The sequence below is a fragment of the Colobus angolensis genome, unplaced genomic scaffold (genome assembly GCF_000951035.1).
Source record: "Colobus angolensis palliatus isolate OR3802 unplaced genomic scaffold, Cang.pa_1.0 Scaffold158, whole genome shotgun sequence".
NCBI classification, from domain to species: domain Eukaryota; kingdom Metazoa; phylum Chordata; class Mammalia; order Primates; family Cercopithecidae; genus Colobus; species Colobus angolensis.
Window position 1 is genome coordinate 1,511,476 of NW_012114688.1, and position 24,605 is coordinate 1,536,080.

The window sequence follows — 24,605 nt, forward strand, 5'->3', positions numbered from 1 at the left end:
CGATGATGAGTTTGGTACTGCCAAGTCTATTACAGACAGACTAAGAGAAACGAGAACCCAGCATGGTGGCAAAGAGCAAGGGTGTCTGAAGTCCGACTGACTGGGGTTTGAATGCGGGCGGGCTCCCTGACCACACCGGGAAAGTGTGCCTCTCTGAGCTTCATCTGTAGATGCCAGGGCTCTACTAGAGGATGGGTGCTGGCCCCAGTGAACTCAATCTGGCTTGATGGATGGATGAACCAATGGATACATGGGCCCCAAGTGATGAGAACTGTAGAAAAGAAGAATTGAAGTTACCTGGTAACTGCTGACCCACTGTGGGTACACAATGGCACCAGCTCTGTACTTTCTCCTCTTAGCAGTGCATCCTCTATAGTGTTGCCCAATACTGACAGCCTATGCTTCAAGGAAGCCAAGTGAGACAATAAGCTATCACAAAGATGAATTCTAATTTCAATAGATTAGAAAGAAATCAGACTCTAAGAGGATTTTTTAAAGTTGATTAAAACACATGCGTTAAGGACAATCTCTTCAACAAATGGTGTTGGGAAAATGAAATATCCACATGCAAAAGAATGAAGTTGGACCCTTACTGTACCACTTATACAGAAATCAACTCAAAACATATTCAAGACCTAAATTTAAGGTGTAAAATTATAAAACTCACATTGGATTTGGCGGTGTATCTTGAATATGCCACCAAAAGTAAAAGTAAGTAACTGGATTACATAAAAATTTAGAACTTTGCTGTGCATCAAAGTCAATGGATATAATCAAAGGAGTGAAAAGGTAACGTGTGGAATGAGAGAAAGTATTTGCAAATAATATATCTGATAAGGGGGCTGGGTACAGCACCTTACACCTGGAATCCTAGCATTTTGGGAGGCCCAAGCAGGCAGACTGCTTGAGTCCAGGAGTTTGAGACCAGCCTGGGCAGCAATGGCAAAACCCCGTTTCTACAAAAAAAATGAGCGCGGTGTGGTGGTATGCACCTCTACTCTGCTACTCAGGAGGCTAAGGTAGGAGAATTCCTTGAGCCCAGGGAATTGAGGCTGCAGTGAGCTGTGATCAGGCCGCTGCACTCCAGCCTGAGACCCTGTGTTTAAAAAAATATATATATATATATACCTAATTAAGCCCCTTTAGATATATATCTATATCTATATATATATTTAACCCCTTTAGATTTAGATGTATAAAGATGTATCTGTATATATATATGCAGATACCCTATATCTAAAAGGGTTAAATATGTATTTATAACATATACAGAAATCAAAAATATATTCAAGATCTAAATTTAAGATGTAAAATTACAAAATTCTTAGAAAACAGGAGGAAAGCTGTTAAAAAAATATATATCTCCTTAGATATATATTTCTAAGGGGGTTAAAATCCAGAATATAAAGAATTCTTACAACTCAACACCAGCTCAAGCATATGAGATGCTCAACATCACTAATCATTAGGAAAATAAAAATCAAAACCAGAATGAGATTATCACAACACATCCATTAGTACGGCTACAATCTGAAAAACAGAAAATAACAAGTGTTGATGAGGATGTGGAGAAACTGGAACCCTTGTGCACTCTTGGTGGGATTCTAAAATGGTGCAGCCATAATGGAAAACAGTCGAGTGGATTCTCAAAAAAATTAGAATTACCATATGATACAGCAATTTCCCTTCTGAGTATATATCCAAAAGAAAAGTAAGGAGGATATTGGCTGGGCACAGTGGCTCACGCCTGTAATTCCAACACTTTGGGAGGCCGAGGCGGGTGGATCACCTGAGGTCAGGAGTTCGAAACCAGCCTGACCAACATGGTGAAACCCCATCTCCACTAAAAATACAAAAATTAGATGGCCATGGGGATGCATGCCTATAATCCCAGTCACTCCAGAGGCTGAGGCAGGAGAATCGCTTGAACCCAGGAGGAGAGGTTGCAGTGAGCCAAGATGGTGCCATTGCACTCCAGTCTGGGCAACAAGAGTGAAACTCCATCTAAAAAAACACACACAAAAAAGTGGGATCTTGAAAAATATTTGTACACTCATGTTCATAGCAGGATTATTCACAATAGCCAAGAGGTAGAAGCAACCCAAGTACCCATCAACAAAAGGATGGATCAACAATGTGGTATACATACAATGGAATATTATTCAGCCTTAAGAAGGAAGGAAATTCTGACATATGTTACAACATGGAAAAACACAAAGGACATTACGCTATGTGAAATAAGCCAGCCACAAAAAGACAAATATGGTACAATTCCACTTATATAAAATATCTAGAGTAGTCAAATTCATAGAAACAGAAAGAATGGTGGTTACCGATGACTGAGGTGAGGGGAAAATGGTGAGTTTCTGTTTAATAGGTATGGAGTTTTAATTTTGCAAGGAAACGTTCTGGAGATTGGTTGAACAATAATGTGAATATATGTAACACTACTAAACTGTACACTTAAAAATGTCTAAGATGGTATATTTTATTTGTATTTTACCACAATCTTTTTCTTAAAAAAAGGTTTAATATGCTTCTCCCTCTGACACACCTTAATGTGCTTCCACCCCTGTTGAGTCTGCGTGTACCAAAATGCCTCTACTTGATGTGTAAGCTACTCAGAAGCTTAGAAACCTGATAATGCAGTTGAAACATCCTGAAAACAGAAAGATTAGCATTTCTTTCCTTCTGGTTTACCACAAGTATGCCACAAGACACTGGATATTCACTCCTATGTACTATTCATAAAAGCATTTGTATAGAAAATAGTATTTTCTACATACGGGGTCTCAATCAACTAACAGGATGCCAACCTCTAAAATACGGGCAGACTTCTGGCTCTGGATTAGTCTCTGTATGCAGTTACAAAGGAATTTTAATACTTGTTTTCAGGAAAAAGTATTTATTTTACACCATTACAAAAATATTTAGGCACATAATTTTCATGTTTATGTCACCTGATTTACATACCTCAATTCCTCAGTACCTTTTAACACTAAAATGGTCATTTGGTAAATAGACTCTAAAATGAAAAAATACTGAGAGGTTACCTGTAGACAAAAATCAGTCGATCATCAGCATGAGAAAGAAAACACCTGTGAAAAAAATAATCTCTAAAAACATTTTTGTGAGACAATAAATCTAACCAGTAGATTTCTTTTTAAAAAGTATTTTCAAAGAACAAAGCTTTAAAAAAAAAAAACTACAACACTGTAAACTATATCCTCATACCATGAAGCAGCATCCTGAAAGTAAGACCTAGAAGACTGGCTTGGAAAACAGTGATGGTGCCAGGGACTCACAATATATGACAACCGAGACAGGCCTGGAAGCAGGGGCAGCATGGGGTCAACTGCTTTCAATTCAGAGAGGGGAAAAGGAACGCTGCTGGCCTTTGCAGGAGCCATCTTAAGATGAAAAACTGAGAAAGATTTAACTGACTTGCTACTCTAAAATGTAATTATCTTCCTTTAAGACAGAAAATAATTTTCCTGGCTGGACATGTGGCACACATCTGTAATCCCAGCACTTTGGGAGGCTGAGACAGAAGGGTTACTTGAGGCCTGGAGTTTGAGACTAGTCTGGCAACAGAGTCAGACCCTGTCTTTACTGGAAAAAAAAAAAGAGGAGAAATGAGCCAGGCATAATGGCACATGCCTATAGTCATAGCTACTTAGCAGGCTAAGGCAGGAGGATCACTTGAGCCTAGGAGTTGCAGACTGTGGTGAGCTGCTATGATTACACCATTATACTCCAGCCTGGCTGGTGACAGAGCAAGACCTTGTTTAAAAAAAAAAGGAGGGGGAGTAGGGGGAAATTTTTTCCCCTTTATTAAAATGTACCATCACAATATAAAAGCAATTTTGTTCTTTTTAAAAAATAGGTAGAATCACCTGCATCATGTAATGGCTACAATTGTGTCCAGTAGATATTTTTAAAAAAGAAAAGACAGTGAACAAAAACTGTTACCTAAGGATTCTAGAGGCAATGAGATACAGGGTCATACCAGGATATACCATATTGCCCAAGCCTCTAGCATTTATGGAGCATAAATTAAGAATCTTGTTTTGCCTTGAGTCTCACCATGAAATAATGACACGGTAGCCACATTTGCTGAGTGCCTGATATGTACTAGGCATTGTGCTAAGTAGTTTCATATCCATTATCTCATTTATTCTCAACATTTTTCCTCAGAGACAGAAAAATCAATTACAGTCTTGTTCATAGGAGAAACCAAACGTACAGTTTTGGGAAAACAAAAACATGTACAGTAGAGGAGGCCTCAGGCTACTTACAGAATTCTAAGAGCTGTGTTGCTGTCTCAGAGCTAGAAGATTAACTAATATGAGTTACGAAAGTCCTCTCAGATTAAAAAAATGCTTTAGCTCTGTGGGGCACCCCTAAAATCAGTGATACTCATAACTATGCAGGCAGTTCTTGGTTACGAAATCACGGACTCCTTTCATCTGTCTCCTTTCTCCCACTCAGGGTCCAGGTTATCATGTCTGGCCAAAGAATTACACACTCCTTGAAAGCAAGAACCATGTCTTGTTTATCTTTTTTCCAGAGCTTAGCAAAATGCTTGGCATACAACAGCTGCTCACTAAATCTCTGCTCACTGAACGAGGCTGTAAAGCAAGGGAGGCCCAAAGTCCTGGGGCGCCATTTCAAACCGATTCAATGTGAAACTCTACTGTTTCTCTGTGAGGATCCAGCATCAGCTGTACCAACCAAAACCCTCCATGGATTCTTGATAAAACAGGACTACCAAAAGCGTGTAAATGCACTTTTAAAAAAAAACGAGGTGCAAACTGGAGCCTATGAATGATTGACTCATAAAGTCCACAGCCACATGGGGCAAATAAAACTCAACAGGACATGTTGGCAACGTGTAGCCTGGCCAACTAGGGTTATTCCAATCCATTTAGCCTTGACTAGAAGCAGATTGGCCAAAGAGGGCCTCACTTACATTGAACAGGAGCCATTAGTCATAGAATTTGTCTTTTGGAACACCACAGCTCATCTGTCTCCGTGGGCAAATTAAGGAGTTAACTCTGTATTGCCTCTTTTTCTCCCAGGAGGCAGTTAACAGGACAAAGATTTTCTGCATTTATTTCTAGTAAATATCAAACATGGGGCAAAAACCAGAGATTCTGGGAGGTGCCACAATACCAGGTAAATCACCAGTATATTGTAACACGCCTGCAAAAATCAAAACACAAACTCCAAAAGACTATTCAGTCTCCAGCTTGCTCACGCTGCTCCATCTTGCAATGCTGGTTAGCAGCTAAAGGAGGCATCCAGCAAGCAGAAGTTGCTGTACTGCTCTGGTCAGCCAGAAGGTTCAGCATAAGCCAGGGCTCCCAAGGCACAGAAGCCTGTCACGTGCATTTAGTGAAGCTGTAATTACACAATTTTCTCAAATACTCCTGAAGAGGTGACAGATCTCCTAGGGAACCTGACCCCCAAGAGGCAGTTCAACTCCTGGTGGGGCTCTAGCCCAACAACTGTTAAACACACCCAAAAGCCTTTCATGAAGAAATACTCTACAACAAAAATTATTCAAAGGTCCCTCCTTCATGTTGCTGACAGAAGGAAAAGAATCACTAAAAATAGCTCTCACTATGCCCTTTCACTATATCTAAGCAAAACCAGGAAGTGTTAACAACATTAACAGCCAGAAGTGCATTACCAACTAAAGTCAGCCTGGAAGTGGGATAAAGGTTCCAGGACAGGGTACCCTGTCACTCTTCCTGATTTGCAAAGTATGCTCCTCTTTGACACCAAATTCAATCAACTGCTTGCTTTTTTGAAAGGGTTCAAGTGAACTCAGGATCTGTTTCCTAAGTCCCTCAGAGGGGAAGGGCGGTTAATTAAATGGCAGTCATAGTTCAGTAAAAAGGATATGGGTTTGATGTATTAGTAAGTCATCCTTCTCTGAGTTTTGTTTTCTCATTGGTAAAATAGGGAGAGTAAGATCCATATGACACAAGATAATATCCTTTACTCCCAGTGGAATTTTCTCAGGTCAGAAGATGCTAGAAAAAAGTGAGTCTAAGGCTCTTAATGAAGCTTGTAACTTGGGAGTCGGCTGCAGGGATAATTCTAGGGACAGAGCACCGCCAGCCAGGCTTGAGAAAAGACAAACCAAAAGAGAAAGGCAGGAATATGAAAATGATCTCAATATAAATTTTCAAATCAAAAAAAAAATCAAAACCCTAACTGTTTAGGTCAACAGAGTCCAGTGGATTCCAAACCCAATGAAGTAGACACTAGTGTGTGTATTAGTGCAAAGGCACCAAATCTCTTGCACACTGGCTGCACAACTGGCCTGAGCAAACACACTAATCCTCAAGGTCAATGGATATCTCTGAGTCAAGTCATAGGATTATGTTTGAGTTAAAATCTCCACCCTCCAGATTACCCCAAGAGACAATTTAGGCAATGCCCATTCACACCTGCTCTTCCAAAATGCAGCAATGGTTTTGAGAGAAGTTGGCAAGCTCAGTAAGTGAGCCAAGGGGCATATAATGTAGGTGGGAATGTTGAAAGGAGGGAAGTTTGCTCATTGCTCATGCCATTTAAGGAAGAAGATGACAGCTCTAACACTGACACTGCCAGAGAAAAACCAACCAGTGACAATATGAAGAATCTAACCAGCCTTTCCCCTCAAACCAATAAATTCAGAAATGTGGGACCTTATCATATTCATTCAAAGAGCAACTGAACCCAAAGGAAGGAGGCAATGGAAAACAGACTTGCCTGTCCGCAATTCTCACTTAGAGAGGGAGTCAATGCTGAGCTGCACTAGTTTACAAAACACAGCTCTTTACTTGTACCTCATCTCACATTGCAGCATTTGAACTCACACTGTTGCAGGGTAGGTAGGGCAGGTGTTTTTAATCCAATTCACAAACTTGCGGCTTTTGAGGGCTGAAACAACTTACTCCTAGTGACATCTTCTGAATGATTTTAACAGAGCTAAATTCGCAACCTTACCTCAGTCACTATGGCAGGAGTGAGATGTTTCAACTACCTCTGCAAACATCTCTGTATCCCCAGTATTTAGCACAATGCCTGGCACATATACTTAAAACATTTTAGTTGAATCAATAAATCAAACAGATGAATAAATTAGTAAAAGGCCTACTTTCTCACCCCCTTCATTATCCCCATTCTATACAACAAAAAAAGAACATGTTTTCAAGGAATGCACTCTGCTCCTCCTATGGAAGTCAGGGAAGCTAACGTAGACAGCAATACACTTCAAAGCCCCACATCTTTTTATAGTGCCAAAGTTGTTTACCTTGGCAAATGGAATGACGCTATGACGAAGACAATGCAATCATAAGAAATAAAATTCAAAGAAGAGAAATTTCACATATTTGTCTGCATTTCCAGCAGAGGAAAGGCTAAACTGCCTCCAGATGCAGCAACAATTTGAATGATGAAGCTCCAGTTGGCAAACATTATATATGCAGCTCTCAGGGTCACCTGGATATCAAATTATGAAATAAAATACTTTCAAAACACTGATGTTTCACTGTCGGCAGAGAAGAAAAATAAATTAAAAAGCCCAGTACATTTTCCAGTCTGATATAAATTAATTCAAACAACATATTTAAAATAGAGTCAATTATAAGTTTCTCTCATCATAAAATTTTAAAAGGCAGCAATCAATCCTCAGATTGTACAAGTGCAAAGGAACGGTATTTCCTCCATAATCAAGACACCTCAGTATCTGTGTAGGAATTGCCAGTGTTCTGAGTTGATTAAAAACTTAGGCCTACGTATCAGATGAAGCAGTCCTCTGGTCACACTGCTCCTTTCCCCTTAATGTCCAGCTTGTTACTAGCCTCTGACTGTTTGCTCAGCTGCTCTTCAGTGAAAGTGATATAGGAATACACCAGGCTCCCAGCAATGCTGCAAAACAGAAAACCACTATAAGGGATGGAGGAAGGGAGGGTTTTAGGGTAAACACTCTACTTGGTTAAAAAAAAAAACAAAAACTTACACCAAAAAATTAGATGAAGGGTAAAGTTTCATAGTGGGGAATTGTATAAATTCATACAACGGAGTACTATGCATCTATTAAAATGGTATAAAATAAAAACAAGCATTGACATATTAAATTTTAGAGACAGCTTAAATTTTTATGAGAAAATATATCATAAAACATCAAGCACTGTCTAATCTCATTTTATTTAAATGAACATGAATATGTACATCAGTACACACTAGAATAGACAAAAGTCTGTGAGGAACACACCAAGAATATTAACAGTGGTTACAGCTGGATGCTGACACTACAGGTAAATTTTTAGTTGTATGTTTTTTGCATTTGGAAAAATAGGCATGAATAGGAAGCATCCCAAATTAGTTAAATATGCAGACCCTATGAGATTCACAGAGCTGGTTTTTCTCTGACTAAAAGCAAGTTCACAGTGGGGAACTTAGCAGCTGGGCCTTCAGCCTATGACAGGTGGTTGCTGGTACCCCTCACTTACCCATTGCACCTCCCACCAAGAAGGATCACTCTTTGATGACAATGATTACTTGGTCCATTCTCTGTGGGGACCTCAAACTCACCTAGGATACACAGCCCCCTACCCTATTCACTAAGTGGAAAGTAGGTTGGAAGAGCTCACAGATCCGACCACTCCTGCCCTGCCCTCCCTGGCTCTTCCACTGAGACTGCCACCCAGGACTCCCTTGGATTCCAGCCAGCTGGGTGCCTGACCTGGGCTCCAATTTTTCTGCCCTGGGTTTGGCCCTCATCTTCTGCCTGACCACTTGACTCATGAACTTGCTGCTTATTTGAAATTAGTTCTGTTCTCCTCTGGGCTCTGACATCAGCCCCAGACCAGCTGGAGAAGGGTGAGAGATGCCTAGCTCTTGTTCCCACTAGGAAGAAAGCGGGATCAGGCACTGGCGCTTGTTCTTGACTACACATGCTCACACAATACTAGCCATTTTCTGAGACCCCAATCAACCCAAAATAAAGCCTTTTCCAATTGAACCTTCCCAACCAGATTCTTCCTTTTCCTCATCTGCACCTCACAGCACTTAAGAGCAATCAAGTTATTAAAGTCTACCTGTCAAACATTTTATATACATTTCCATTTTCCCAATATTCCTGCAATGTACAATATCCCTCCAAGGTACAATATCCCTCCAAGGTGTCCATTTTATAGATGAGGAAAGTCCCCGAGTCATAAGATAACTTGCTCAGGGTCACAAAGCATCCTAATGATAGACCAGAATAAAACCCAGGTCAGCCTTTCTCCACTCCAACTGCTGCCTCCCTTATGACCCTTGTGCCACTGGATATTAGTTATCCATCCTCATTTTGTCCTTATCATCTTGTTAATTTCCCATGGTGGCCTCAATTCTTTTAGCTGCACAGAGTCTCTTGCAATTGGCCTGGCACTTCTTAGCAACACAGTAACTGCTAAACTGAGTATCCCCCATCACCCCACCTGAGGAAAGGGGACACATGAACCCAATTCTTACACTTTTTTTGGCCTTTTTTTTCCCCCTTTCTGTGGAGAATGGGGTCTCACTATATTGCCCAGGGAGGTCGTGATCTTCTGGGCTCAGCTATCCTCCCGCCTCTACCTCCCTAAGAGCTGGGATTACAGGAGTGAGCCACCGCGCCTGGCATGAACCCAATTCTTATGCCAGTGTTCATAGAGCTTATGCCAATGTTCATAGAGCTTCATCTTTTCCTTCATCTAGCAGCTTTTTCCCATTTAATTTTTTCTGGAATTTGGTATGACTCTCCTAGAAACTTTTCTGGTTCTTCTAGTACCTCAAGTAGATTACTTCCCTGGTAGCTGGACTGGACCCAAGAAATGACTTACTGAAGTCTTTTTGACTGAAGCTAAAAGTTCTTTAAGGTTCATATGTACACCCATCCACATGACAGTCAATTTCCCTCTGCCTCTAAACCCACCACAAAACAAAGTAGAAGAGCTACCTCTCCTTTCTTTCATCCTACCTTTCTCTAGCTTCCCCTTCCCACAACCACCTAAAAAATAAAAATGTTTCTTATTTTTCCTGTTAAGACAATCTCTGATGTTCATATTAACCCTATTTAAACTGGATAGGAATACTGGGGAAGCACAGGATAGAAAAAGACAAAGAATGTCCTGGAATTTATTCCAGGCTTAGCCCTAATGATAATTCCAGATCCTATATTCCCAGCATAGTCAGTGTATTGAAAAAAACATGAACTCTACAGTTAGGTCTTGGTTCAAATCCTGAATATACTATAGGTTGAGTATCTCTTATCTAAAATGCTTGGGACCAGAAGTGTTTATGATTTCAAATTTTGGAATATCTGCATTATACTTACCAGCCCGAGCATCCAAATCCCAATTCTGAAATGTTCCAAAGAGCATTTCCTTTGAGCATCCTGTTAGCATTCAAAAATTCCAGATTTTGGAGCATTCTGGATCTTAGATGTTCAATCTACACTGGCTATGTGACCCTGGGCAAATGAATCCATTTCTGTATTCATCAAATAAGAATACTGTTATCTGTCTAAGCTTGTCTGAGGATCAAATGAGATTATGTGAATAATCTCTTCATTCTCTTCTCTCCTACCTTCCCTGTCAGCCCTGACACTCACAGACCAGAGGGGATATGCACTGCTGACAAAAGGTAAGGTACTATAATAATAAACGTCTTACTCCATTTGGGCGGCTGTAACAAAATACCATAAATGGTGGCTTATAAACAACAGAAATTTATTTCTCACAGTCCTAGAGGCTGGGAAGTCTAAGATCAAGGCGGGTTCAATGTCTAGAGAGGGCTCTCTTTCTGGTTCACAGACAGTATCTTCTCATCATGCTCTGGGATATCTTACATAAGGGCACTAATCTCATTCATGAGGGCACCAACTCCATGACCTAATCACCTCCCAAAGCCCTACCTCCTAATACCATCACTTTGGGAGTTGAGAGTTCAACAAACGAATTTTGGGGGAACACAAACATTCACACCATAGAGCAAGGAGATGTAACATAATGAAAGAGGGGGCACACTATTGCCATATGGTTGTAACCTGAGGCAACAATAAAATATTTTTAATTTCATCTTTATTACTGACTTGATCATTATCAAATATAATTTTCAGAAAGGGCAATTCATGAACCACCTGAAGAGAACTGAACGTTCCTCAGCGAGCATACTATGTGTTACGCAGTGATGAGTAAACGCTTTGGGAAGGAACTCTATAAGTTGCTCTCTAGCAGCTTTGGGGAAGGGGAAAACTGGAAGAAAGGGAAAGGGAAAATGAGGAAAAGCCCAGATTTGAAGGGGAGAAGGGTTATATCTGAATTTTTACACATCACTACTAAATGATTCTAAATCAGGATCTTCCACTACTTCAAACAGAGACCCTTTAACTAATCTATTGGCCCCATAAATATTCACATGAAAGTTGATACCTTCTGGTACTCTGAAATTGGTGTTAACACATTAGATCATCCTAAATATTCATTTTTTAAAAGAAGAACCACTTGTATTAGAACTGGTCAACAAGATTTTTCTTTTAAAAAGTTAAAACATGCATATTAAAAATAAGGTAAAATCATTATGCAAGCCTAGGTTTATGCCGTTTAAAAAATTTTCAAGCAATTTTCATGTCTAATCTTCAAACAATAGCACTACCAACTCTTTTTTTTTTTGAGACAGAGTCTCACTCTGTTGCCAGGCTGGAGTGCAGTGATGCCATCTCGGCTCACTGCAACCTCCTTCCTCCAGGGTTCAAGCGATTCTCCTGCCTCAGCCTCTGAGTAGCTAGGACTACAGGCGCACCCCAACATGCCCAACTAATTTTTGTATTTTTAGTAGAGATGGGGTATCACCATGTTGGGCAGGGTGGTCTCGATCTCTTGACCTTGTGATCTGCCCACCTCGGCCTCCCAAAGTGGCACTACCAACTCTTAACTCACAGAGACCTGCTGTGGCAGACACAGCTGGGAGACAACCAGAAGAAAAATACAAAGCTACAGTTCCTGAGACAGGGGCCTTGTTAGAATACCGCAAATCTGACTGGAATGTGCTAAACTGCTTCCAAATCTATTGAATCTATTAAATCCACTTGATCTGCTCTGATCCACTTTTGATCTTCAAAAGCAATGCAAACACAGTCTACTTCTCCTAAACCTATAGTCATGGACATATTCATTAGCCCCCAACAATGAGATATCCATTCCAAAAATACACACTAAAAATGCTTTCAATATAGCAACGCTATGGCCAGGGAACAACAGTCCTAACTTCCAGGCTGCCTCTTACATATCTCATCACTGACATGTCTGTTCATGTGTCTAGGCAGGTACCTCTGCCTCCCAGATCAGACCCTGCCTTCTATATGTCAAATAAGCCAATCTACATCAAAACCTATGAACCAAGAGTTTGCCTTGTACCGCTATTTCCTAACAAACAAAATTCTTGCCAAATAACTGAAACTGGGTTTCTGGGTACATTCTTCCCACAATGACCAAGGACACCCATCCTCACTCCCCATACAGCAACTTTTAGGAAGCCTTTTCCCATTTTCTTTCTCACCAACTAAATACAGCAGAGCTGTACTGCCTCTGTATCTACCATCTTTCAAAGGTTTCCAATCTAAACAGAGAGAAACATAAAGATGTCATTGCGTTGAATAAAGACAATCTAACTGTGTGCACTCTGCCACTTACAAAGCTCTATGATGTGGGGCAAGTTACTTAGCCCCTCAGAACCTCAGTTCCCTCACACCTGTGAAATGGAGATTATAATACCATTCTTACAGGATGTACATAGGAATTACATTATATAATTTAATTATATGACAATGTAATATTAACATGTTATGTTATGTTATTATATATTATATGTTAGATGTTATGCTATATGTATATTAACATATGTTAAATTATATAGTTAAATTATATGAGACAATAGATCATTTCACAAGGTTAAGTAGCATGCATATGTCACCCAAGAGATGTGAAAGTCAAAACGCTAAGGTACACCAGGGGCTAATATTGGTGAACAGTAAAAAGATGAAAGGGGTTTTGGCAATTGCTGCTTCTCTTCATCCTCAAGGCTTTTCTGTTTTTGATCATCCTAACTAGATCTTAACTGTATGGCAAGTAAGCAAGTTTTGACCCAACCTCTACCATCTACGCAGTCTATTGGTATCTCACAGAATGTCTTCCAAGTTGGGCACTCATTCTTCCTCCATTATGAGACATTTGAGAGGCACCTCACACTCGGTTACTGACCTACTTTTCCAGAATTATCCTTGTGAAATCCCTCTTACACTAACCACACTGGAGTGCCTACTGCCCATTCTCCCCAGCCCTCATCCAACACCTGCATTTCCACCTTCATGTTTTTGTTTGGTCCAGGTAGATTTCCTTGAGAAGATAACATCTGAGGAAAAACTTATAGGCATAAAAGCTAGCCACGCAAATATCTGGCAGTATATTCCAGGCAGAGAAAATATTCAGTCCAAAGGTCCTAAAGAGGGAGCACGCCAAACATCCTAGAGGAACAGCAAGGGGGTCTATATGGATGAAGTAGAGTAAGGGAGAAGAAGAGAAGCAGTGGCTAAACTTGGAGAGGTAAACAGGGGCTAGATCTAGTAGGGCCTTGTAAGGACTTTGGAACTTCAATAGTCATGGAGTGGGGAGTATGGGAGCATTAAAAGAATGACATATTCAGACTTACCTTTTGCAAAGAATGCACTGTCTACTCTGTTGAGAATTGACAGCAGGAGAGGGAGGTGGATGAGTCAAACCAGGGATAAGACTGTACAAGACTAACGCAACAATCTAGCTCAGCTGAGGATGAAAGCAATGCTAATAGTGACAAGAGATCGTCTGTTGGATAGTTTCTGAAGGTAAAGCCAACAAAATTTGCTAACACACTGGATTAATATCATTAATTTAATTAATTTAATATCATTAGACATGAGATAGAAAAGTCAAGGATAATGCCAAGATTTTTGAACCAGGTAGCTAGAAGGATGGAGTCTCCATCAACTAAGATGATAGAGACTATGGGTAGCACAGACTTTGAAGGAAATAGAGTTCAGTTTTAGACATGTCAGCAGGAGGTGTCAAGTGGACTGTTAACTAGACAAGTCTGACCTGAAGACAGAGGTCTGGCCCAAACAGAAATTTGATCATTTTTAGGCATGTAAGGAATATTTAAAACAATGGGATTCAAGAACTGAAAAAGATCTTTCAAACAATACAAGTAACCCCCTTCACTGATGAAGACATGTAAGGTCTAATGAAAGGTAGTAATATGTCAGACACACATCAAATAATTGTTGTTATGTTATTCTTCTTTAGCCCTATATTTCTAGAGAACACTGCACTGCCAACTAGCATAATAGAGTGCTTTCAAGGCTAAACAAAGGGAGTTAAACTTCTAGAAAAGATTCCCTAATACTCTAAATAGAATATAGAAGCATTTTCTCCACCCTCCACTTTTATTTTTTTTAAATTTTATTTATTTATTTATTTTAGGCTGGAATGCAGTGTAATTACAGCTCATTGCAGCCTTGACCTCCTGGGCTTAAGTGATTCTCCTACCTCAGCCTCTCAAGTAGCTGGGACTACAGACGTGCACCACCACACCCAGGTAATTTTGGTATTTTTTTGTAGAGATGGAGTTTCACAATGTTGCCCAGACTAGTCTCAAACTCCTGGGCTCAAGCAATCTGTCCACCTCAGCCTCCCAAAGTGTGTTGGGATTATAGGTATGAGCCACTACGCCCAACCTCTCCCCACTTCTTAAAAAGCATTATGTAGAGACATTAAATATGTAGCACATAGAAGGCACTCCATATATGTTTAACAATGAATAAATTTTCCATTAATTTAATAGCCTAACCTTATTGTGACATTATTTGAATATCCAATCCCAATTTTTCAATTTAATTAAATTATTTTACTTACCTGATATTTAAACCAATGAAGTTTGTCCACGTGAAAATATAATCTCCACCAAAGACCATTCCAATATAAGTTATTAATATATTCTAAAAATAAAAATAGTAATATACTGTTACATAGGTTTAACAGAGTTTCTTAAATATATATAAAACTCATCCAAATATCTGTCCTTAAAATACAAAAACAAATAAATGAAAGACAAACAACAAAAACCCACCAACCCTAATAAGAGTATAGTATAAGGAAGAACACTATTAAGAAATCAGTGACATTAACCTCTTCCCAATCTATTTCTCCAGAAGATAAATGCTTTTGCCAATACTAAAGAATACTACCAATAGAATGGGAGAAAATATTCACAAACTATGCATTGGACAAAGGTCTAATATCCAGAATTGATAAGCAACCTAATTCAACAAACACAAATAACACCATTAAAAGATGGGCAAAGGACATGAACAGATATTTCTCAAAAGAAAACATATATGCAGCAAACAAATATATGAAAAAAGGCTCATCACTAATCATCAGAGAAACACAAATCAAAACTACAATGTGATACCATCTCATATCAGTCAGAATGTCATACAAAAAACAACAGATATTGGTGAGGTTGGGGAGAAAGGGGAATGCTTATTTATACACTGTTGGGGAGAATGTAAATTTAGTTCAGCCACTGTGGAAAGCAGTGTGGACATTTATCAAAGAACTTAAAACAGAACTACCATTTGACTCAGCAATCCCACTACTGGGTTATATCACCAAAGGAAAATAAATTATTCTACCAAAGAGACACATGTACTCTTATGTTCACTGCAGCATTATTCCTAATAGCAAAGACATGCAGTCAACCACGATGCCCATTAATGACGGACTGGATTAAGAAAATGTGGTACATATGCATCATGGAATACAATGCAGCCACAAAAAAGAATGAAATCATGTCCTTTGCAGGAACATGGTTGCAGCAGGAGGCCATTATCCTAAGCAAACTAACGCAGGAAGAGAAAACCAAACACCACCTGCTCTCACTTGAAAGTGGGAGCTAAACATTGAATATACTGTCTACATATCAAATTAACTTATAAGTTAGTACTCATAAATTAAATAAGCACAAATAATTTTCTAGTTCACATGATTTTAGTAATCCTTAATAAATTAAAAGTTGAACAATTATTAGTAAAATAAAATTAAAATGTCTTCAAATTTTAAGTTAGATTTTAACTTGATCAGACAAGCTCCGCCTCCTGGGTTTAGGCCATTCTCCTGCCTCAGCCTCCCAAGTAGCTGGGACTACAGGCGCCCGCCACCTCGCCCGGCTAGTTTTTTGTATTTTTCAGTAGAGATGGGGTTTCACCCTGTTCGCCAGGATGGTCTCGATCTCCTGACCTCGTGATCTGCCCGTCTCGGCCTCCCAAAGTGCTGGGATTACAGGCTTGAGCCACCGCGCCCGGCCAGAACTGTTACTTCTATAATATTTTTAATGTTTACTTAATTTATCTGTGAGCTTATGTCTGTAAATTTGAGACTTTAGATTCTAATGTCTAGACAAACAACCATGGTGAGGTCTGCGGACAACACCCAGGCCCTGTCCTCCCTAGCCCAACCATGTCTCTTGGCCATACTAAGGATTAACTCTTCCAGGCATTGTGTTCACAGCTCTATTCTTTGTTTTGCACTCTACAAATAGTTAAAATTACTTATTTCCTAGGTTTTTCACTACAAATAAGAGTTACTAAGAGATACTATCATAATTAAAATATATAAACTAGATATTAAAATAAACAATTCAATATGCAAAGTATATTCAAAAAGGAAAATGTGTTTTTCATAAAAAAGATTATAGAAGACATAAAAATATGTTTTTGTAAAAAAAAAAAGATATTGCCTAGTATAAACATTTAAAAAGGTTTTAATTAAAAAAATAAAAAGAAATATTTTAAAAAATGTTTAAATTGAAGAGACTATTTAAAAACATATAAAAATCTTGTGGTTAAACTAACTAAAATAGATTTATTTACAAGGTTTTATTAAAATTAACTTTAACATTAAGAATACACTAATACAGAAATAAAATCTAATTTTCTCTGTTTTTTTTTGAGACAGGATCTCACTCTGTTGCCCAGGCTGGAGTGCACTGGTGCGATCTCAGCTAGCTGCAACCTCCGCCACATGGGTTCAAGTGATTCTCCTGCCTCAGCCTCCCAAGTAGCTGGGACTACAGGTGCACACCACCACGCTCGGCTAATTTTTGTATTTTTTGGTAGAAACAGCGTTTCACTGTGTTGGCCAGGCTGGTCTAAAACTCCTGGCCTCAAGTGATTCCCCTACCTTGGCCTCCCAAAGTGCTGGAATTACAGACGTGGGCCACCAAGCCCGGGCAGTTTTCTCTTTTAAACAAATTTTTCATGTAGTATTAATAAAAAATAATTTTTAAAATTTTATTTACCTTCTAAATAAACTACAAAAAACAAAGAGGGAGAAAGGGAAAAACAGATTCAGTATAACTCATGGTGTCTTTATTATGTCTTATAAGTCTCCACCAAGAGTAAAAGGTTTTGCTTTTTAAAATCTTTAAATTATCATGTTGACTAAATAAATGATATATTTTAGTGGCCTATAATCTTGTTTTAAACCTTTGATATCTGACATATTTCCCCAAATCAAAATTTCAAATTCAGTTTTTTGACCTCAAACTAACTTTTTAGATAATAGGGCCTCTAGAAGTCCAAGAGAAACATATTAGCCTTATTCAGTATGTTAAAATCAAATGGAAATCATTTAAAAAATAGTGCTTAACTTTCTCTGCATTACATTTATATAAATGTGTTATTAATATATGTTCTAAATCTGTATGAGATTCCTAAAGATTTGAAATGTCTTCATATATATTATCAGTAATAATTATGATTATGTTAAATTGGTATATGCCAGTGAAATAACCAAATTTCCTTGTCAATTGTATAACTATTCTAAGACTTTTCTTGTCCATTGACAATTATTGTTTTACTTTGATTCTTCTCAAAATGCAGTTTACAATTGGGTAGAGTCCAAAATTTGCTTTTTCTTCAGAGAAATTAATAAAAAAGACCCTGATAAGTAGTTGTAAATACAGGTTTCTGGTAACTTTATTGATCAGACCATTAGACTAGGTAAAAACTTTCAGTACTCTAGTTAAAAAACTGATGTATTCATGAGGACTGCTAACCTAACATCCAGCAGAATAACAATTAATTACATGGAATTACATTAGTAAAAGACTAAAGTAATTTTTATGACTTTAAAAAAAATGCTGTGTTTGCCAGAGTCAAAAAACTTTTTTTTCTTTTAAACTACTTATAATTTATAACAATTGAGTAAAATATACTTTGTGAATAAATTTAAAACATTTATCTTTCTAACTAATTTCTCCAAATTTAAAAACTATTTATAAATATTCTTAACTTATCAGAATATAATTGTTTAGATAAGTTCAATACACATCTGTTTTCTTTGTAACAGGACACAGTTAGAGACACTGGTTATTTTACCAAGGCTGTGACTAAAATAACATATTTTCAGATGCAACCAAACTACTTTAAGAAATTAAAGTTGACTTTATAAAGTCAATAAAAAGACTCTTGTCTACACAGTTCCTTTACAAGCTTCCTGACCTGTGATAAACAAAATATGTAACTTTCTGACAGGCCAAGGGACTTCAAGTTATTTTATGATATCAAAAGGAGAAAGATTCACCCAATTTGTTACAGGTATTAGAGTCTGGTGGCAAATCCTTGGCTTAGCTTCCTGGCTCTGAGGCTTTTAAAAGTCTAATAATCTAAGATTCCTAATTAAAAAGTTACAACAAAACTAATCTAAAAAGAGCCTATATGGCCGATCGCTATTCTTACTACACTTTATACAAATAAGCAGGCCAAGTATAGTAAGACTTAAACTTATTTTACAAATAAATTGATCCTCTATGATTTATCTTTGGTAAAAATGGGAGACTAGAGAAAAAAATATGTTTCAAATAAAACTATAGCACACCTGTTTAAATTAGATTCTAGCCTCATTCACTGTTATTGTTTTTATTACTTCTCTAATATTTAGACTAAAATCTAAATTCTTCCCTGGATACAGGTTTCCAAACTAACATTTTCAAATTTTTCTTCCATTTTTGACTTTAAGTCACTGCAAATTAAAACTGTGCTTTTCTTAAAGCCCTACAAACTGAAACTAGACAACTTAAACTTCAAGAAAAATCACAAGTTACACACAAACAGCCTTCATGCCTACTGATGTACACACTACTCAGAAAGTTCACTTCAACAGTGATTTGAACTATAATCCAGTAAAGTCTGTCAGAATGCCACTGCAATCTGAAGATACTTCAAGGACTCTACAAAACTCTATATACTACTCAAGACATTAACTTTCGTTTTTTTCCTCTGTTTCCATAAAAACACCCCCTAGTAAAGATCTGTTTGCCTTCATCATACATAAGAGGCCTAGTGTATCTACAATGCCACCTCCTAAAATGGGACACAAATGTTTAAACTAATCCGTTCTTAGGACTATGACTAAAAAAGATACCGGACAATATATTTAAATTTACTCTTTTCTGCTTATCTAAATTTGTTTTCTCACTTCTTTGTCTATCTCAAATGACCTCTGGCCCAAATGGCTTTTAATATATAAAACTTTTGGAAGTTTTAAAGTGAGAACTGAAGGAAATTAAAATATTTTACCCCAAAATATATTTCTCTGACTTATTTCTCACAGGCCTCTAGATTAAGCCTATGAGACACAAAGTAAAATGACACAGTGAAAAAGGCCAAAAAGAAACTTCAAAATTATTTTTCTAATAAAACACCCTTTGAGAGAACCTTCAAAATTATGTCAGCCTCAAAGACAGGAGGTTGCCTTAGAAAGGATTTTCCTATTATTTGAAGGGAAAAAATAAAATTAAGTATCATGTAACAATAAACAAGGCTAGCAGGCAACTTAGGAAAGTGTATAATAGGACCTCATTTGAATACAGAGATCCAGGGATTATGTAAGTTGCCCAAGGAACTTCAGAAATGAAGGGGACAGAATCCAACCCATGCTGCTCAAAATCAGAAGTTGGAAAACCTGTAGGTATATATTAGGGTATCCTAAGCAAGGCTGGCTATCAAGGAAAGACACCAACGTCTTCAAAAAAGAAATTATTGGGAAGCACAGAAGAGTCACACTAGCTCAAAACTAAGACTGCAATTCTCAAACTTTAGTATACCTGACAATTGCCTGGCAACCCTGTTAAACATAAACATTTCTAAGCTTTACTCTAGAGATTCTGACTGAGTCTATCTGGGTAGGTCTTGGAATTTCTACTTTTAACGAGTTTTCGTAAGTGATTTTCCCACCATCCTGAAGAGAAAAAGGAATGCTGACCTAAGGATTTGCAGGGGATTCTCAAGCACAAAAGGAAGCTTAAAGCCTCTTGTAGGAGGAATGGCTGAGCTAAATGGGTTACGACTGGGATATTGATGACAGAAGCTCCACTGTGTCCTGTGAGACTTCGACCCTGCAAGGGTATCAGCAATTCCCATCTGTCCGCATGTGCAAGCCATCCTTCAACAGTGATACCCTGCACCAGTAGGAAGCAAAGAGCAGTAGTAAACTAATCAGACAATTCAGTTTTTGCCTCCCTGTGGAGTGTGTAAGTAAAATTAATCACCCTGGAATGAGTAAATCCATGGAGTTCTTGGACTACTGTGAGGAGAAACATGTATCAAAAGGAAAGTATAAACTTTATGTAAGCAAGAATGACTTTATTTGTATCCCATGTTGATAATGATAAAGTACACTAAGAAATTCCAGGCAAATAGGTTTACTTATTAAAATTAAACATAGGCTTTCCTGCATCATCCCTCTCCTTAGCTAAAAACATGGCCTATTTCTCACATTCTCACTGCTCTTATACTGAAGAGGCAAGCCATCCACTTTACCTTTGAAGCATTCACTTTACAAAACCAAAACACAGCCAGAGCTAATTTGGGGGAGGGGCCTAAAGCTGTCTTAGTCAGCCTGGCATACGGAATATCTCTAGCTTTCGAAAGGAATTCACACTGTTGACCTGTTATAGCTTAATTCGGAATTCTATTCACAACAAACAGTCAAATTTCATGATTTGAAACTACAGACTTTCTGGAGTTTTAACCCAATCTAGTTTCTAAAATGAGATCAGGTGGGCACCACTCTATTGAGACTACAAAGATAAACAGCAGAGCAGTAAAAACTTGACCTCTGAAACCCCTTCCCTCACTACTGAGTAATGGGGCATCAGAAAGGAAGGCACAAGGGTAATGGCCCTCTTTTCCACAAACATTAAGGATCTACATCTCTCGGTCTTGCCTTTCTAAGGAAGCAGGCCCACTTGGCTAATTCATTTGGAATTCAGACAAGCTACGGCCTCTTGAATCATAAAGTTCTAGAATCACAAAGTCAGATGGAAGAGGCCTCAGGCTTCAATCCACCAACGAGTCAACTTGGCTCTCCTGGCTGAAGACAAATTAGTCTCCCCTCAAATAAAATGGATCAGGAGGAAATGAGATCATTGGAAATGTCAGACGCAGCTTTCAAAAGTGAGCCATTTAAGGTTTGGCTCAGGCATAGGAAAACTCCCCCCATTAGTTTCTGGCCAGCATCCTTTCCCTACAAAACAGCCAGATCTCAGTGAGGCAGAGAACACAGCAGTTCTCACTGGGGGTTAAAGGGACAGGCTTATCATTACCAAGCTATTAATCTGCCCTGTCAGAAACAGACCTAATTCTATTCCTTCCTCTGTTCAGATAGTACATTTTCCTTTTCCCATGCTCTTCAGAGCTAAGCTGCCTCCAAGTAGAGACTATGCCCTCCCTGCATTCTTAAAGACTGTTTCAGAAACTATCACCACAATTTGTCAAACTAAGACAGTTATGTGAGGAAATAACGATTTGGGTCTTAAGGCCATCACCAGACTCTTATCTTAAAGGAAAGATTTTCAAATAATGCAGGTACCAAAAAGATAACAGTACTTTTTCTACTTACCTTAATACAGCCAACTATTGTAGTTGTAAGAGCAGAATTATACTGCGTGCAGAGTACTGTGGCGTACATTAAGATAAACCTAGAATGAAGGAAGAGGTATAAAATCCAGTTTCTTACTTTATAGTAATGTCTAGCCAAGATAAACAATCAGTGCTGGCCAGGCCAGCACATTCTAGTCACTGATCAGCTATGAATTTTCCCCACCTCACTGCTTGTTATATTGCAGCTTCAGAATTTTTAAAATTTCACTAAAGAGAAACACATTCATCTCCTTACCAAGTATTTTTCCTTGCTGCCCTCATCAAAACCCTGAACCATCTCTTACAATCATGACTTTTTATAGATCATGCTTCCTACTAATACGCCTAAGCCAGACAGAAAGCTCAGAGCTCACAGACCCTAAAACGCAGTTGTGCACCTTCCATAAGGACGACATGTCCTCTGGGCCAGATGGAGGCAAGAGAGATCCTTGAATATTGAAGAAAACCAAATTAAAACTACTTTAAGAGGGGATACAAAGCCTCTGATTTACACTGAGGCTTCTCAGCCTGACTTAGTACCAAGGCATCAGGTCAACTTTATTTTGAAGCACCTGCTCACTGTGTGCCAGATCCAGTCACCAAATAGCAACTAAACTGACTAGTTGGGGAAAAAAAAACACATTAGAGAAACATGGAGGTGAGGAGAAGAGGCGTGTTTGCAGGTATCCTCTCATCCTCTACATATTCTCTTCTGTGAAGAAGAAAACATGGTAAAGAGGGGTCAAACTGCCCCAAATTCAAATGCTGCCACTGCCACCTACAAACTGTGCAAATTTAGACAATTTACTAAAGTTCTATCTCTCAAATGGTCAGTATAGAGATAAAACTAATGCATGTTGAAATATGATGGTGCTTACTAAACAGCAGGTTATCAGGTAAACTGTTTCTTTTCTTCATCCTTCTAAGGTATCAATTCAGTAGCCCTAAGAGCACATTCCCAAGGGCTATGAAACCACCTGAATACTCAGGAGACCTAAAAAGATACTGAGAAATGAGGCACGCAAATTTCTCTAACCTATTTCTTTAGGAAAACTATCTGCTAACAAGGTAGCAAAGGCTTACCCCATTACACAGGAGAGGGTAAACTGCAGAAGAAAGAGGGTGTCGGCCCAGCCTTCAAACTCCACAGCCTGCAACACACAAGAAAGCATTAAATTTTAGACCAGGCCTTCAAAATCAGCTATCCCATTTTAATGTAAATCCTTCTATGAGTCTGCCTCCAACACAGACACAGACACACACGTATACGTTTCCCTGAATTACTCCAAGGATAGAGAGTGATGTTCAAAGATTTCATGTATACAGAGTTGAACTAGTAAGTCGTTTCATAAGATTTTCTCTCATCCAAAATGTAATGTGGGGATTTTATACTTCTCACTATTGGTGCAAAGAAACTGACACTTCCTTGAAGGCACAAGCCACATGTGGCTAATCTCAGTTCTTTCAGATGGCTATTAATGTGCTAGTACTAAAGGCTTTCTCAAACATCAAAACATGTTTCCTTTCTGTAACATGTGAAAGCTTAAATACAGCCTTACTTATACAAATTCAGCTGAGGTCTATTCAAGGAGAATTACAGTTTTAAAACTGTTAATTCTAAAAACAAGGTGTTTTGTGGTGGTGGTGGTGGTGTTGTCTGTGTTAAGCCAAAAGGAAAGGAATAAACAGAAATGAAAGGGCGCACTGATAATCTCATCTCTTGTCCAAGAGGAATGGATTCTCAAGTACCTAGCTGTTTTTGCAATAGGAGTTTGATAAGCAAATGTGAGAAACATTCCACCTTTCATCTCTGCCAACCTGTCCAGCTTCAACTTTTGCTACTTCCACATGAATCTCATGACACCAGGGCTCCAACAATACCAGGCTCCCTGTGGCTTATAAAACATAACATACAGTTTCCCACTTGCATGCCTTTGCCTGGAATGTCCTTCCCCTCAACATTCGTCTGACTCCTGTTCAGCCATCAAATTAAAACTCAAGGCTCCCTTGTGGGGCCTTCCCTGATCAAGTACTCCTTCCTTTGTGCCCCAGCACTCCTCTCAAGAGTTCTTGTCCCTTTGAACTATAAATCTTTCCATACCATGTCCACAGACTGAGCTCCCTGGAGGACCCACATCACATTTATCTAATTACATTCCTAACAGGGCTTGACAGACACAGACTGTTTATAGTTCTTTGTTGAGGTAGAATACATGAAAAATAAACTAATTTTAAGTGTTCAATTCAATGAGGAGTCACAAATGTATAATCACGTAACCACCATTATAATCATGATAGAGAAATCAGCTCCTTCCAAAGTTCCCTCCTCCCATTGACAGTCAATCTCCCCTCCATTTCAAGCCCCTGGCAACCTCTGATCTACTTTCTGTTACTATAACTTCACTGTTCAACAATTTCCTACAAGTGGAATTGTATACCATGTACTCTTGTGTCTTCCTTCCCTTTCACTTGGCATTATGCTCCTAGGACTCATTCATCCTATGTATGTATCAGTAATTCATTCACTTTTACTGCCAATTAGTAGTCTATAGTCTATTTTGTGGGT

At 38.5% G+C, this 24,605-nt stretch overlaps 1 protein-coding gene across 1 annotated transcript in view; it reads right to left on the bottom strand.

Annotated features, from left to right (window-relative positions):
* Positions 1-2,842: 2,842 nt before the first annotated feature.
* The window catches only part of SLC35D1 (solute carrier family 35 (UDP-GlcA/UDP-GalNAc transporter), member D1), a 50,723-nt gene continuing 28,960 nt past the window's right edge, over positions 2,843-24,605 (bottom strand). The window contains exons 9-12 of the mRNA XM_011936856.1: positions 23,123-23,190; positions 22,020-22,098; positions 14,970-15,052; positions 2,843-7,926 (exon numbers count right to left, since the gene is read on the bottom strand). Of these exons, the coding sequence (XP_011792246.1) occupies positions 7,818-7,926; positions 14,970-15,052; positions 22,020-22,098; positions 23,123-23,190 (339 nt within the window). The 3' untranslated portion in view covers positions 2,843-7,817. The remainder of the gene's footprint in view (positions 7,927-14,969; positions 15,053-22,019; positions 22,099-23,122; positions 23,191-24,605) is intronic.